The sequence below is a fragment of the Monomorium pharaonis genome, chromosome 10 (genome assembly GCF_013373865.1).
Source record: "Monomorium pharaonis isolate MP-MQ-018 chromosome 10, ASM1337386v2, whole genome shotgun sequence".
Taxonomy (NCBI): domain Eukaryota; kingdom Metazoa; phylum Arthropoda; class Insecta; order Hymenoptera; family Formicidae; genus Monomorium; species Monomorium pharaonis.
In genome coordinates this window covers 10,901,904-10,918,087 of record NC_050476.1, presented here as the reverse complement: position 1 = coordinate 10,918,087, position 16,184 = coordinate 10,901,904, and the positions used below count along the sequence as shown (strand labels likewise).

Sequence of the window (16,184 nt, the reverse complement as noted above, 5' to 3'; positions counted from 1 at the left end):
TTAGTGTAAATATTCAAGATTTGAGCGTATACACCTAAATTTGGGAGTAAACTCCCAAAATCGAGTATTAACACTCAATTTTGAGTGTAAACTCTCAAAATTAGAGTGTTTTTTTCCGTAGATTAGCCTTTTCCAGTTTCTTCCAAGAAGTCGCTTCCACCGCTTGTAGTTCCAGGGGTTCGGTTTGAGTTGAAGCCTCTTGATGAGTTGTCTGGGTTGAGGCGTCGATGTAGAATCTCGGTTCCGGTAGATCAATTGGAATCAACCTCCAAGGTAAGTATTCGGAATATCGGTCATGGAGAGCTTCGCTCTAGTTGGAGCCAGTACTACATTTGCTCGATGAGCGAAGAGACGTCAATTCGTCCCTTCTTATATATTATCTGATTAGTCATCTTAATTGCAAGTTAATTCATAATGCGACGTCTGTCGGCAGGAAGAATTTCCTCAATCTGCCTGAAGTCAATTTCAGACAGAGTGAAATTCGAAACATGTGCGGCTGTCAACTGTCAGCAGTCGTAGCCACCACAATACTTTTAAATATTCAGTATTTAAATCCAAACTTTAGTATGAACACTCAATCATTGGGTGTACACACAAATGTTCGAGTATAAACACTCAATCTTTAGTGTAAATACTCAAGATTTGAGCGTATACACCTAAATTTGGGAGTAAACTCCAAAAATCGAGTATTAACACTTAATTTTGAGTGTAAACTCTCAAAATTAGTGTTTTTTTCCGTAAGGGGAGACAACCATTAAAATTCACCTTTTATATATAACAAAAGTAGCATATATATATACGTATGTGCGTACGTACATTTTTATTGTTAGAAGTGCGAATATAGATTAATATAAAGCATAATATTTTTTTAACATTTAAAATTGCAAATACAATATAACAAAATATATAATATCAAGAGAAAAGTAAAAAATATAAACAGCAATAACTATTTGCCTAATTATATTATTTACAACACTATATACACATTGCACGCTCTGACAATAAAGAAATTATATCACTATAATTATATAATTTAATTTAATGAGTTTGAAAATACATTTATACGAATGTATATATACATTTTGCACACGACATGGGCAAATAAGTTTAATATCAGTGATAGACGGGTCGGTTGTTCTCGCGCAGGCGCATGACGTGAGGCTTCAGTAAAGTATCAATTAGCAATAGGAAGGAGATCTTTGTCCTTATACAATTTTTTTGCAAATTTATAAAAACGTTAACACATTTTATATATTTAACACACACGCATATATTTGCATATCGTTTGCATGTATATTTGTATATATATATTCAACATAAATTAAGGAATTAAAAATAATTTGCATTTAATAATAATAATTAATTCAAAAACGAAAGAGAAGGTAAATTTATGGAATAAAACATATTTAAATTGAAATAAAATATTTTATTTGGCGGAACTCATACAGAATACTGACATTTGTCGCAAGGCTAAGGGAAAATCGCCAAAAAATCTTAGCAGTGTTCATCAAATAAAATACAATATTTATAAATTAGTTTATTTAATACAAGAAAATATACAAGCGTGTTTAATATATAAAATGTGTTAACGTTTTTATAAATTTGCAAAAAAATTGTATGGAAACCAAAGATCTCCTTCCTATTACCAATGGATATTTTACTAAAGCCTCACGTGATGCGCCTGCTCAAGAACAACCGGCCCGTCTATCAACACTGATATTAAACTTATTCACCCGTGTTGTGTGCAAAATGAATATATACATCCATATAAATGTATTTTTAAATTCATTAAATTAAATTATATAATTATATTATCTTTATTATTAGAGCGTTCTATGTACATATAGTGTAAATAATATAATTATGCAAATAGTTGTTGTAATTTACAGTTTATATTTTTTTCTGGATTATATATTTTGTTATATTGTATTTGCAGTTTTAAATATTGAAAAAATATTTTGCTTTATATTAATCTATATTCGCATTTGTAAGAATGAAAATGTACGTACGCATATATGTATATATTGTAACCGTGCCCACGAGCGACGGCCAACTTCGCCTCCGTCGCGGCCCTGAGCCGTCCGGGTGTCGGAGCGACCGTTTCTCGCAAGGTTTTCCACAAAATTATTCGGTTGGGCGCCAGGTACGTTAAGCGTACCACTCTTCTCGAAATTAGCGGGAGATTGCACTCAAATTACTTAAGTCGCAAAAAGAGTAAGCCTCGTAGGCGACCGGGGCGTTAGCTGCTCCGATATCCAGCTGCTCAGCCCTAGAATGGCAGAGAGGGAGGTTCGGCGCGGGCGGATGGAATCGGGAAGGCGAGAGAATTATTGACACAACGTAAATGTAACAAAGAAATTAACAAATATATTTGATCGTAGGTATTACAAAATTGAACGGCTCTGTAGAGCGGCGATGGCTCGCGTGCGTTACCAGCTGACGACACTGGGTATCGAATATCGCGAAAACGAGATACTTAATGAGCGGGTTATTGTGCGTACGCGGGAATTCTCCGACTTGTCTACGCTTGACCCGGCGTCGTTGGTGAACGCCAAACTCCCGATAGGATGACGGCTTCGCCAAGGGCGAACGGGACGAACAGTAACTCCGAGCCCGCGCGGCACGCGACGGACTCGTGTTCTTCCGCGCGCAAAAGAATCTCGCGAGTAATAGGCGCGATAATTATTATTCGCTCGCCAACAAGGCGGTTCAGGACGATTACATCAAATGTTACCAGAGCGCAATTATCGAAGGACTCGCGATATAAATGCGATCGACCAAATCAAACATTACTAACAATAACTTATAGATGCGTGACAATTTACAACACGGAAATAACTCGTGACACGACTACCGGACGAAATTACGATTGACTCGGCTGCGGATCGGGACGCATACGCAACGTAATTATAATACGGACGAACAGCACGGAGCGAACTCACGCGGGCGGGCGCGATCGGGCGAGACAACGATGCTCCGATAATTCCACGAGCTCTTGACTTTACTTAATACGTCGGAAAATACAACAATAACTCCGCGACTTTCCGCGACTCGCCCAACCCGCGAAATCGGTGGCTTTACATGGTATTATGATGCTCGTCTCACCAAGTTGTCTCCTTCTCGCCTGCCTCGTCCGGGTCGGGATATTCTCCGGCTCCTGCGTCTTCTCTTACATGATTCGCTGCTCGGGACTCCGGATTGCACGCACTATTTATGATTACGTCCGCAGCACGAGTGAGGAATCTTGAATCTCGCGAGGGCCGCTCGGCGGCGTGCCCCACCTTGCCTCCGGGCCCTTATTGGCCGGTTTTCCGAAAATCAATTTTTCGCGCAGAGCGCGGTGTGCACGCTGTCGCCGGCTGCTCGATCCCAGCGCGGCGGTCAATAAATTAGAGCCCCGTGCACGAGAATCTTGGCGCCTCCTTCCGCGGCAGACTCTTCTCTCCTTGCCGGGCGCATCCTCCTCCACCAGGGTGTTATCTCCTCCTCAACGATGGCGTTCGTTGATTATAAGCTGTTGCGATCCTCCCGCCGGAATTTATGCGGTATCGAGTCTGCAGTCGCCCCGTCGGGATGCCGGCTTCGCGCGTCGCTGGATCCTGAAAGCGTGATTCGGCGGCAGTATCGGAATTCTCAAACGGCACAAATTGTAGGCAAGATAAGAGCGGCATTACCTGCGGACCCCCGCTCAGAAAGAGTCTTTTTTTACTCCCTCGATGTTTAGTCACTCTGCGACCTCCGGGAAGGTTCTCCGTCGAGACGAGACGTTCAAAAATTACAAACAGATCGTCAGGGCCACCGATCTCCGCCGCACCCGCGATACAACGCTCGCAAAAATCTTAATAATTAACGAACTGATAGCACGTGGGACATCACACACACAAAAACACGAGACAACACGCTTTTGCATCCACTCCCGAGCGGGAGGACGCAAAACCCGCGTGATGTTAATGCGTAAGGGCTCTTAGGGCCTTGTGACGGACAGCAGCCTGTGGCTGTCACGTCACAATATATATATATATATATGCTACTTTTGTTATATATATGCATTTATGCTTTATAAACTTTATATCGTGTAATACGTATTGAATGTGATGCGACTAAAGAAATAATGCAACTTCTAGTGCGGCGCCTATAGCACGAGATTATCATTTCGTTTTGCCAATAATTGAGAATGATGGAACTCATATATTATTATATATGGATGGATTCGGCTTTTAATACTCTTTAATTTTTGTCCTTACATAATTTTTAAAATGTTGAAAAAAGGGGTGGGATAAGAGTAAATTAAAAATTAAAAATTTTTGGAAAATATAAATATACCACTATAAAGAGTATAAAATGCCATAAAACTTTTGTATAGAACATTTTTTCATAAACTTTATATTTTCAAAGATATTCGCCAAAAACGAAAAAATGCCTTATTTTCGAGGAATGATTTCACCCCTAAACGTTGAGATACGCGGCTAAAAAAATATGGGTGTAATATTTTTTATATTCTACACATATTCAAAGCTCATTAAAATTGGTGAGAAACACTTCTGTCCGTTCCTTTGTTAGTTATCTGACTGACTCTCAGTGATTGCTTGACTCTCCATAATCCGATTGACTCTTAGTGTTTTGACTGACTCTCTGCATATGATGCCCTTCAAAATTTGTTATTTTTATACATAGGGCCCTACAGAGGGAGGATTGAGATGTAGGTAGTTCAAAGGTTCTAATTGGTAGGACTCTTTATAGGATTATGCAATGGATAAATCCTACGTTTCCCTATTGGAGAAATCGTCATTTCTTTTTGACAAATCATACGTTGAGTAATCTGTCGAAAGTCTCTTTGTCTCCTCCCACATTCTTTTAATTTTATCAAAAGAATCCGCTTTATCGCGTTGGTCTAACTTCCCTTCAAGTTCAAACGATAATAAATTCTTTATGGTCCTAGATGTGCTACGGTATAGTTTTCAGATGGAGGAAACGGTTATTTATTTTGTACTAATGTTTGGATTTCTTATTACTCATTTTTTGTGAGGAAACGTGAAGCTTTGTGAGTTTGTCTTTGTATTTCTATGTTCAGAATTTATTGTTTGTTGACTCGATATTCAAAAGGAGTTGAAATTATCAACTTGGTCGTTTCGTCCATCCATTTTTGTCGTCACGTTTCTAACAGACTAATCCTAGGCGCATGAAAAAAATTATTGGAGACCGTTGAAACGAAATTTCTTTTGTAATCTTATTTAATCTCTGACAAAGGGAAAATGGAGTTTGCCGGACGTAACATTAAAAAAATAAAATTTTAAAGCTATGTTACGAGCCGGATGTCTTAATCCGACCTATATAGGTCGCGAGTAAGTATTTGGCGAAATAAGAAATTTAACAAAATAATCAGACAAAGGGAAATGAGCGCAGCAACTTAGTTAGAGCCAGATAAACAGAATTCGGACGCAGCAGCCTTGTAGCAAAAACGCTGGTCGGCAAGGATGCATCCTAACCCAGAAAACTGGAATAAAAAGGGAAAAACCAACGCTAAGATAGGCTCAGTTTAATTTAACCATTCGTGTATCACACTGTCGCATAAAGTGATTTCTGTTAAATAAAGTAGTTAAACGGCAAGTGAGTATTTTACTGAACTAACCCTACCCAGCACACGCACAACTAAGAAATTCGGCATAATCTTAGCAACAAGCAGAAACTTTATTTAATCGAAATAATAACAAAAGAAGAAAATCTTTTACAAAATTTGAGTACAAACCTTGTTTATATAATTATAATACTAAAGCATCGGATTTACACCATGCGATAGAGAATGAAAATCTAAGAAAAAATGTCTAATACTATTTTTCGATGCGGTAAATAATTTTGCCTTAATTCATCATTGTAATAAGTCAATAAGCGCGGAGGTACAAGAGAAAGTTAGTCGATAACTATTAGCAATAGAAGCATTTTTTAATTTTTAATAACAAAAAGTCAATTTCAGGCATTCTCCGTCACTGACTTTCTCTTGTACCTCCGCGCTTATTGACTTATTACAATGATGAATTAAGGCGAAACTATTTATCGCATCGAAAAATAGTATTAGACATTTCTTCTTATATTTTCATTCTTTATCGCATGGTGCTAAGCAAATCCGATGCTTTAGAAACACCCTATATTCCTTTCTCCTTTTTTTCTCATGTCATTTTAGGTAATTTTATGTAAATATCTTATAAAATATGTCGTTTTTGAACATTTAGTTTAATAATTGTATGTATAAAATTGATTTAATCTTTTGCTGCTGTAGTGTTTACATGTGTGAAATTTTTTTGTAGTACTTTTTTGTTTATTATAATTTAAAATTACTCACTTTTGGTCCTCCGGAAAATAAAGAAGTGCTAAGAGCGTTGGGTCGGAAAAAGCCGCTTCAGAAATAATAAAAGCTTCTTTACTAAGTATGAAACTACGTTCGAGATCGCCTCGTTCCAGCAGCTTCGCAGACTCGTGCACCAAATCGAGCGCGGTCTTGATTCTGTTTCCCACTACATCTGTGATAACAATATTGCTAATCTCTTTGAGTAATCGTGCCAGTGACTGCAAAGTTAGTTTGGCTGAAGTTAATTGTTCAATAGTGCGAAATCTTAACAAGGAATCAATTTCCCAGTCGCGTGATTTCAACCCCACCAATGGCACCGTCGTTGCTCCATTAATAGATGTCTGAAATTGTTTACTTTTATAATCATTCATATTCTAAATGTTTTGTTCTTAAAAATTACAAGATAAAATGAAATATATATTATGTAACTCAATAAAAAAAATATTTTTTTATAAAAATACCGATATTTTTTACATCTCTTCAAAAACTATTAATACAGATTATGGCTTTCTCAAAAGTATTCAACTATTATTTAAAAAAAATTTTCAATGACCAATGGTCGAAGAATACTTGCATTGCATGAATAATTTGTACAATTAAAGCAGACTACAAGGAAAATTAAGAACTACTTTGTTAAAAATTTTTTTTAATTTATTAAGACTCTCGTTACCATTTCTGGGATGCCTAGTAATAGTCTGAGCTGTGCTAGAAATGTGCCTACTATGGCAGTTTCCTCGGGAATGACAGTAACCGCTTCATCCTCTTGTGCACTCTCACAAATCTCTGATAGTGGATTAATCAGAACTACGCCACCCCATCTATATTAAGTGTACAATATGGATAAAAATTAAACTTATTTCGAAATAGATAATATATTTTAGTCTATTTATTGTAATCATGGAACGAAGGGGACTTACTACTAGAAAGTACATGTATGGTACGTATACTGCGTAGTACGTATAGTTGTAATTATATTTTTAATTTCTATTTATAATGTATTATACGTTGCACGGCTTCGTTCATGATTCATCGTTTCACATTTCTTGTTTGTTTTCTTCGATGCTCCGATATTTTATACTTGTACGCATCGCAAAAGAAAGGAGAATAATACCACAGTGTATAGAATAGCGCAACTCACTGTTGACATGTTTGATGTTATCGTGTACGAAATCGAGCACAAGTAGATAACAAATCAGAAGCCGCTCCTCGTTGTTGCACTAGACTAAAATGTTCTGCCCTGCTTTCGCGAACTTTAGCTTTATATATCTATTTTAAGTACAAAAATGTAGACTAGTTTGGTTACAAACAATACAACCCTGGTGAAAATGTAAAATCGGAGCGTAAGTCGAATGTAAAGGGAGAGTAATAGAAGCGTTAACAAACATTCTACGAAACGTAAATTGGAACAATGAAATGTAAAAGAAGTGTTAACGCTTCTTTTACATTTCATTGTTCCAATTTACGTTTCGTAAAATGTTTGTTAACGCTTCTATTACTCTCCCTTTACATTCGACTTACGCTCCGATTTTACATTTTCACCAGGGAACTTCAACTATATACATATCTATTTTATTTTAAGTATAAAAATATAGACTAATTTAATTACTAATAATACATCTCATGTTATAGAACTTACATTTCACTTTTTTCATCGTTATTTTTCTTTTTTTTAATTATTACTTGTAGACATTAAATTTAAAAGATAAATTAAATAAAAATGATGTAAATGAGTAACAAATTACAAATACATATAAAATTATATGAATATAAATTATTAAAAATATACGTATGTATATATCATTTTTTGTAATAAAAAATGCATACATAAAAATACAAAAAAATATTAAGAATGTAAAAAAAATATTATATCTAAATTTACGTATTTATTAAAATATTATTGTGTTAAAATAAAACAAACAGCCTATACAGATTTATTATTTTCTAGAAGGGCAAAATAACTCTTAGCTGTTAATATTAATTTTTATTTCTTTTTAATCACTCTTCATTGAACACTGAACACTCCTATTTAATTCCTCTACCCAGGTAGCAAGGTGACGTCTAATTGACGGCATTTTTTGGTCATTTTATGACGAACCAGACGTCATAATGTCGAGTTAAAATGACGTCTAAATGTCGTAAAACTGACGTACATTTGTCTCATCTTAACGACGTCATATATTTACGTCAAAAATACGTCATTATTTTCATATTATTGACGTCATTTTCAAGAAGCTAGTATCGTACATTTGACGGTATTTTATTGTTATTTTTATGAAAAAACATAGGTTTTTAGGTTACATTTAATAAAGACGACATTTTAACGTCATTTTTATGACTATCCCAGGTAGTAAAAGCCGTTATTTTGACGTTTTAGAAAATATTTCGGGTACATGTCCTATATATGCAGTACTTGCATTATGAAAATATCGAAATAACATAATTATAATGTAAAAAAAATCTACGTTGTTTCTCAACAAGCATCACGACCCACCACACCATAGTCACGTTTGGAATTGCCTAACTTCCGCGGTCACCCATCCAACTCTGAACCGCCGACGTTGCTTGACTTCGAAGATCGTACGCTACTTAGCCCTTTGTGATGATCCATGAACACTTGATGATCATAAATACATATTTGTTATAGATCAGTTCAATAGATGCGAGAAACATGAAACTTGTAGTTAACTAATATTTTTATAAATAAATATAAATTTACAGTTTTTTTCCTGATTTTTACATATGCAAAATAACATGTGGAATAACTTATAGAAATATGTTTTTGCTCTGTTCTTTTGATAAAGCTAAATTATACCTCAGACAAAACGCAATATTTATAAAATATTTATAAAATATTTATAATATTTATTTAAATATTTTATAAATATTTATCTAAATATTTTATAAATATTTTTGTGGTCTTAGATTTGACAAATCATAAAGATTTATCATAAATATTATAAAAATATTTATGAAATATTTATAAATATTTACAAAATATTACTTATACAAATCTTTATCTTTTATTTATCATAAATATTATATAAAATATTTAATTTATATTTTAATATGTTGAATAAAGATTTTTTTTTCGTATATATAAAATATGTGTAAAATATTTATATAATATTTTGAAAAAATAAATATTAATAAATATTAATAAATATTTATCATAAATATTATGTGCTGCCTGGGATGATTCTAAAATATTGATAGTATTAATTATATAAAATATTATATTAATTTTAATAATGTTGTTTATTAACCAATCTTTAAATAATGATAGTTATAGGTAGCAAGGTGTCGTCCACTAGACCTCAATAATTTGTCATTTGAGGTCAAATCGTCAATTATTACAAAGAATTATAGTTAACGTCAGTAATTAGTCACTAATAAAATCTTATTAATACGTCGTAAAATGATCAATTAACTGACGTTATTAATTAGTCAAGAATATGACGTCGGAAATACGTTGTAGGATGGATAAATGACTGACGTAATTAATAGGTCAGAAAATGACGTTACTATTACGTCTTAATTTGGTAACATGACGTCTGCGACCTTAAATGACAAATTATTGACGTCGTATTAACGTCACCTTGCTACCTGGGTAATATCTTGCATTAACACTTCAATTTTGTCTTCTGCTGTCAATTTCGGTCGTTTAATTGTGGCATTTACCCCAATAAAACAGTACGTGATATCCATGTTAATACTACGTGGATCAGTATCATGAAATCTACGTGAATATTCGAGTGGACATCCGCTCAAAAACGGTACTAGAATCTACATGGATGCAATGTTCTTTTTTCATCATTGCATCGAATTCTTTTATCTTCAAAATATAAATCTATTAGATTTTCTATGAATATATCTGTTAAGAAATATTTATAGGGAATTTACATGGATATTTCAAGAAATGCTGCGCGCTCGTCCGCTAGTTAGTGCACCTACTCTTAGGAGTAAGGTGCATTCAACGCGCTATATAAGATCACTCGCAACACGATTATGACAAGCAATAATTAGTTTCCTACCCAATGTCCCGATGTGAAAGAGGACCGCCACATAATACTTTTATAATGTATTCATTTTAATTGGGTAAACGATTCGTTACTTAGTTACCTACTTAGTTTGCGCATGTGCAGTTCAATTTTGTACGCTAGAATCGGGGCAGTTGCGCTACTATATATACTGTGACAATACTAAAGCATGGTTTTTTTTTTTAACTTTATTTCCACTCCCAGAATGCTCGATCTACGTTTACTATTTCTATGGACCTGACGCTGCAAATGCTTCAAAACGCTCTTTGATTACCAATTCGTAAAATTCTTTGTTCTGATTGGTCAATCAAGTAGTTCGAAACATCAAGTGGATCGCACCTCCTATTGGCTGCGTTTAATAGAAAAAGCAACTTTCCAACTGTTGTAAAATTCTTTATCACAATTGATTTTTGTTCTTAGTTTCTATTAGTTCCCCTTAGTTCCCCTTAGTTCGGATCTAAATGTGTAAACTATTGATATAAAAAAATTGTATAACAGTTGCAAAGCTGCTTCTTCTGCTGAACGCAGCTATTGATTCGCGCAATAAATATGTCTGCTTAGATTTATAATAGAGCGCGTTTAGCAGACGGAACGGATCAGTGAGCGCTCGGTGATTCTTTACTATAATTGGTTTCTGCTTCTAAATCCAACGAAGAACTAAAGGTAAAAGCCAATCATATTAGAGAATCACTGAGCGCTCAGTGATCCGCTCCATCTGCTAGAATGCGCCCAATGGCGACGAGTCGTGGAGAAGCAGCACAAAGACGACCGCTCACGATTTATCTGCCGCAAGTCTTTCTGTCATGAGTACAATCGGTTACTAAAAAGTTGCAACATTTTTTCCGATGAGTTTCGAAATACAATTCTGCTTGTAGAATGATTGAACGTAATTGGTTAGATCCATAAGAACTAATCGTTCGATATTTAGTAATTTATGTACATGCAATCAGCACGCGACTGTACATACAATAAAATTTGAAAGACATTATACGTCCTTTTCATTTATTAGATATTATCGAATGTTTTCATTGAATTTAAGAAAGCCAGTCTAAACCTTATAAAAAAATTAACTCCTTAATAATATAGAATAATTTTAATTTTCAAAGTTGTAGTATTGTGAAAATAAGTTTTTACATTTTGAAAATACATAACCACAGTGCTGTTATTCGATTCATTTTATATATAATTATGTGTAATGTGATTTCAAAAAATTTTAAGACCTTTCGGTCCTTGTGAGAAAAAATGTCTGACGTTCCAAAGGAGGTCTATCCAAACTTAACTCGCAAGCCGAAAGCGCTTCTACCTCTCCGCTTTCTCGATGGAGTGAAACGGAGCTAAATAAAAAAAATAGATATTAAAGCGCATATCCTTTTATCGCTAAAGCATCTATACTTTTTTGTTCACTCTCCGTTTCACTTTCGAGAAGATAGAGAGGTGGAAGCGCTTTCGACTTGCAAATCTCGTGAGCTGTGTTTGGACAGGCCTGAATTTCTAAGATTAATCAATAAAAAATACAATTTTGTTTGAAATTTAATTTTTAGTCAAAATTATACTAAAATTATACTAAAATTATGCTAAAATTTCACTAAAATGTTTCAAAATGTAGAATGATTTTTAAAAATTTTTAGTAAAATTTTAGCAAAATGTTTCAAAAAAATTTTTTTCACTAAGTTAACCCTCTAGATACAATCTGGATTAGCGTAACCCAAGCAAATTTTGAAATGCGTGCTATTTTTGAATGGCGCGGGGAGCCGGACGCGGGGGAGGAGGGGGGAACTTTGAAGTTCTAAGTAGACCTCTACGCCGCCGCATCACGCTACCACCGCTATAAATTTTGAGCCGATTCCGCCGCCACCGCCGTCAATGTTGTTATGGCGCGCCGTCGCGCCATAAAGCATTTAGTGGAAACCTTTGACTATATAAATATTATAGTACTTATATAGGTGGAAACATAGGCCGGTATTCACAGTCAAATCTTATTTTAAGATCATCTCAAGTAATGTCTTAAGATGCTAATACGGCTCTGTGATTGGTTGATAGCATTTTAAGACTGTACTTAAGATGATCTTAAATATAAGATCCGACTATGAATACCGGCCATAGACCTAGTATATCTAGACCGAGGATTGTCCCAAATTTCAGGAGTGGGGGTAAGGCTTACGTACGATATAACAGGTATTTCGTTCTCTCTTACACACGCCTGCGTGTGAGAGAGAAGAAAATACATGTTACTAAAGCACTAAAAAAGTAGGTATTCTCACGTCCGCCATTTTTCTTCAAACTAGCAAGTAACTAGCATAATGTTTTACATATATAATACATCGCAATAACCTTTACAGTCTCAAGATCATAAATATCGTGTCTTTGTTTCATTGTCGCCTAAAGTTTGGTGCTTCCAAAGATTATTGACGTATATATATACAAACATACCTAATTTTTCCTGCTAGTTAGAAGAAAAATCGCGGACGTGAGAATACTCACTTTTATAGTGCCTTAATGTTACATCGTCCGTCCCTTTTCAACGTCTATGTTTGTCCTTTTCTACATGTGCTTATAACCCCACTCCTAAACCGAGCAGGCCTGGGTGGAAATCTGTTTTATATTCGAAAACGTCCTGTTTGGCTATCGAATACCACCAATCACAAGTCAATGCAGAAGTTTTCGAGTTCAGGGGCTTGATTCATGAATTCATTCGCAAGAGAAACGTATTCGCAAATTCTGTTCTTACAGAAAAGTTGGAAATTTATTGGCTATCGTATAGCTTTTAACCAATAAACTTGCAACTTTTCTGTTAAGGCGGGTATTTGCACATACGTTTCTCTTGTGAATAAATTCAAGAATTGAGCCCCAGGTGGTTTTATATGCGTAAGCGTAATTTGCGTCGACTAATCATATCGTCTTAAGGCATGTTAAACTTTAACGCTTACGCAAAAAAAAAATTACGCCGCAAGTGAAGTTAGTCTTAGTTAGCAGGTGCATTATATTCGCAGGTATAATAAAAAGACGGATAAATTAGAACCGAGTGTAACTGTATTTCGCAGATCAAAACTCCTTATGGTTTATGCTATTGGTTTATGCTTTTTTGCCAAGGTGAGACTTCTTCTTTACGGAAAGTGTGTATAATGAAATGAGTCCCAGATGCGCACAGTAATAAATGGACACAGTACAAAACGGACAGTGACAAACAGACACAGTAACAAACGGACACAGTCGCAAACTCATGTGGTACAGAGAATGCTTTGCACACACACATACACATACACACACACGCGCGCGCGCGGGGGGTGCAAGGGGGCTTTGCCCCCCCTCCTGCACCCACCCCGTTAGTAGGAATGCCCTGAAAAGTTGCAACCCATGTGGTAAGTCCGTTTGTTACTGTGTCCATTTGATCTGTTCGCATTTGGTCTGTGTCCGTTTCGTACTGTGTCCGTTTGTTACTGTGTCCATTTCGCACTATGTCCGTTTGTTACTGTGTCCGTTTCGCAGTGTGTTCGCTTGGTCTGTATCCGTTTCATTCTTGTTGTGTCCATTTATTATTATGCACATCTAGGACGCTCCCGTGTGATGACTCTTAGGGTGCGGTCCCATGGAGCGGATTATGCGGAAGCGGAACGAGCGGATCACCAATCACAGGACCGTTTCGACGGAATCTTTGAAAGAGTTCTATCAGAATGATCTCGCGATTGGTGATCCGCTCGTTCCGCTTCCGCATAATCCGCTTCATGGAACCGCACCTTTAGTATTAAAACAAAAAAAAATGTTAACACAAAATAGAAGCGTAAAGTGTTCAAAATAATATAATTTATATTTATACCCAGTAAATACTCAGCAAAAGTGGCATAATGTCAACGTAATAAGTTCTAAATCAACAATGTAATTGTTATGTAACAGTTATATTGTTAAGTTGGAAATTATAACATTGATGTTATGTTAATGTTGCTTAGTGTTTGGTGGGTAGTTATAGAAATAAGTTACAAAAATTTACTGATACTAATAATTCAATGTTCTATTTTATTATTGTTACATGTTTACGTTTATTTATATTTTATGGATTTATTAAAAGAAGAAAGTTGTAATAAAAAAAGTAATAAATTTCAAGTCTTAAGTATATTAAACTTATTATTGATTTTGGCAAACTAACATGATTCACTTCATAATCCATTTTCGACGCGCGACACATTGTTATGTTTTGTGTATAAAAACCATTAAGGCCATTGCACATTCTGTTACCGTAAGAAATTAAACAATACGATTGGTTAATTCGGTGAGTTACGGCTGATTTGGGCAATATAATTGATCGAAATCTTACGGTTACAATTACAGAAATGTACATGCATTGGTCTTTAGAAGAAAAAAATGTTTTAACGCCGTCGCCGCCACTAAATTTCTATACGCCAATTGCGCCGCCGATACTTGATGTAACTGCGTAGAGATCTAAGTTTTCAAGCATTATTTCACCGCTTGGTAGAGCCAGTATGTCCCTAGGAGCTGAAGCAATTGTCAAAACCCTTCGCTCGGATATTTTTCATTCAGTTCGTACGGAACGTCACAAGATTGTTGTATTAGGTAAAATCAAATTTTGCATAAAAATGATTTTAACTGTTTTTTTTGTAAAGTTTAATGCAAAATATTATTTACTGCAAAATAAATGAACATAAAGTGTCATTTATTACTTTAATAGTTACTTTAACATTATTACTATTTCTGTTTTGTAGTTAATGAATGTTGATAATAATAAATTGTTACGTCCAGCCTTATGGGATTTAATTTATTTGGTAGGAAGGATATTTCAGGGAGAACACGTAAGGCAAGGAAGGACCCCCGACAACACACTTGTCAGAATGAAAACTTTAAGAGAACTTTTTAAAGAAAACATTTAAATATCTTGGAAATGATGTCAAAATATTAACATTTATCAGAGACGTCTACTAAGAGAGGTTCTTGAGATATCTCATTGAAGAGTTTAATTTCAGTTTCTTGAAAATGTTATCCTTATGACATCAGCTAAATGATATCAGCTTAATGTCTCATAAAAGATATCACAATGCTGTCCGATATTTGAACCGTCCATGCGCGTCGTAGTTGACTCAGAAATCAGACAACACTATAACATCCTGAATGAGAGACCCATTTGATATTTAAAAAATATCATAAAGATAATGTTTTCAAAAATAACGGTTTGTCTACAATTACTGCGCACAAAAAAATTCACCAAATCTAAATTCATCATGTATTGAACAAAAACAGGATAATAAATGTACTATTCAATTTTTCTTAAAATATATGATTTATATAGTTAACCATCTAATTAAACATTTGAAAGCTTCAAAGTATTAGTGCTAAATAGATCACAATTTCCATCAAATTATTAAGGATGTGGAAAAAGATAAATTTAACAATGAAATAAATAAATTAATTAATTAATGCTATTTATTTTTAAGATATTTTGCAAAATTTAATTGCTTTTATAAAAAATAATATAATTGCGTCAGTTTATAACATATAGGTATATGTGAATGAGGCCTGATTGCGCACATAAGCGATTGGACACAGTATTTCCCGATTGGACAGAGACCCAATTGGACACGGACCCGATTGGACACGGACCCGATTGGACACGGACTCGATTGGACACAGACCCGATTGGGCACGGACCCGATTGGACACGGATCCGATTGCACACGGACCCGATTGCGCACCGACCCGATTGCACACGACCTGTTTGCACACGGACTCAATTGCACACGGACCCGATTGCGCACCGACCCGTTTGCACACAGACCCGTTTGCACACGGACCCGATT

The 16,184-nt window shown here is 35.1% G+C and overlaps 1 protein-coding gene across 3 annotated transcripts in view; it reads right to left on the bottom strand.

Moving 5' to 3' along the window:
• LOC105831067 (GPI transamidase component PIG-S) overlaps nt 1-16,184 on the bottom strand; it is a 293,030-nt gene that overhangs the window by 37,738 nt on the left and 239,108 nt on the right. For all 3 annotated transcript variants that reach the window (XM_036293075.1, XM_036293076.1, XM_036293077.1), the window contains exons 7-8: nt 7,014-7,161; nt 6,338-6,684 (exon numbers count right to left, since the gene is read on the bottom strand). In XM_036293075.1, coding sequence (XP_036148968.1) covers nt 6,338-6,684; nt 7,014-7,161 — 495 coding nt within the window. The remainder of the gene's footprint in view (nt 1-6,337; nt 6,685-7,013; nt 7,162-16,184) is intronic.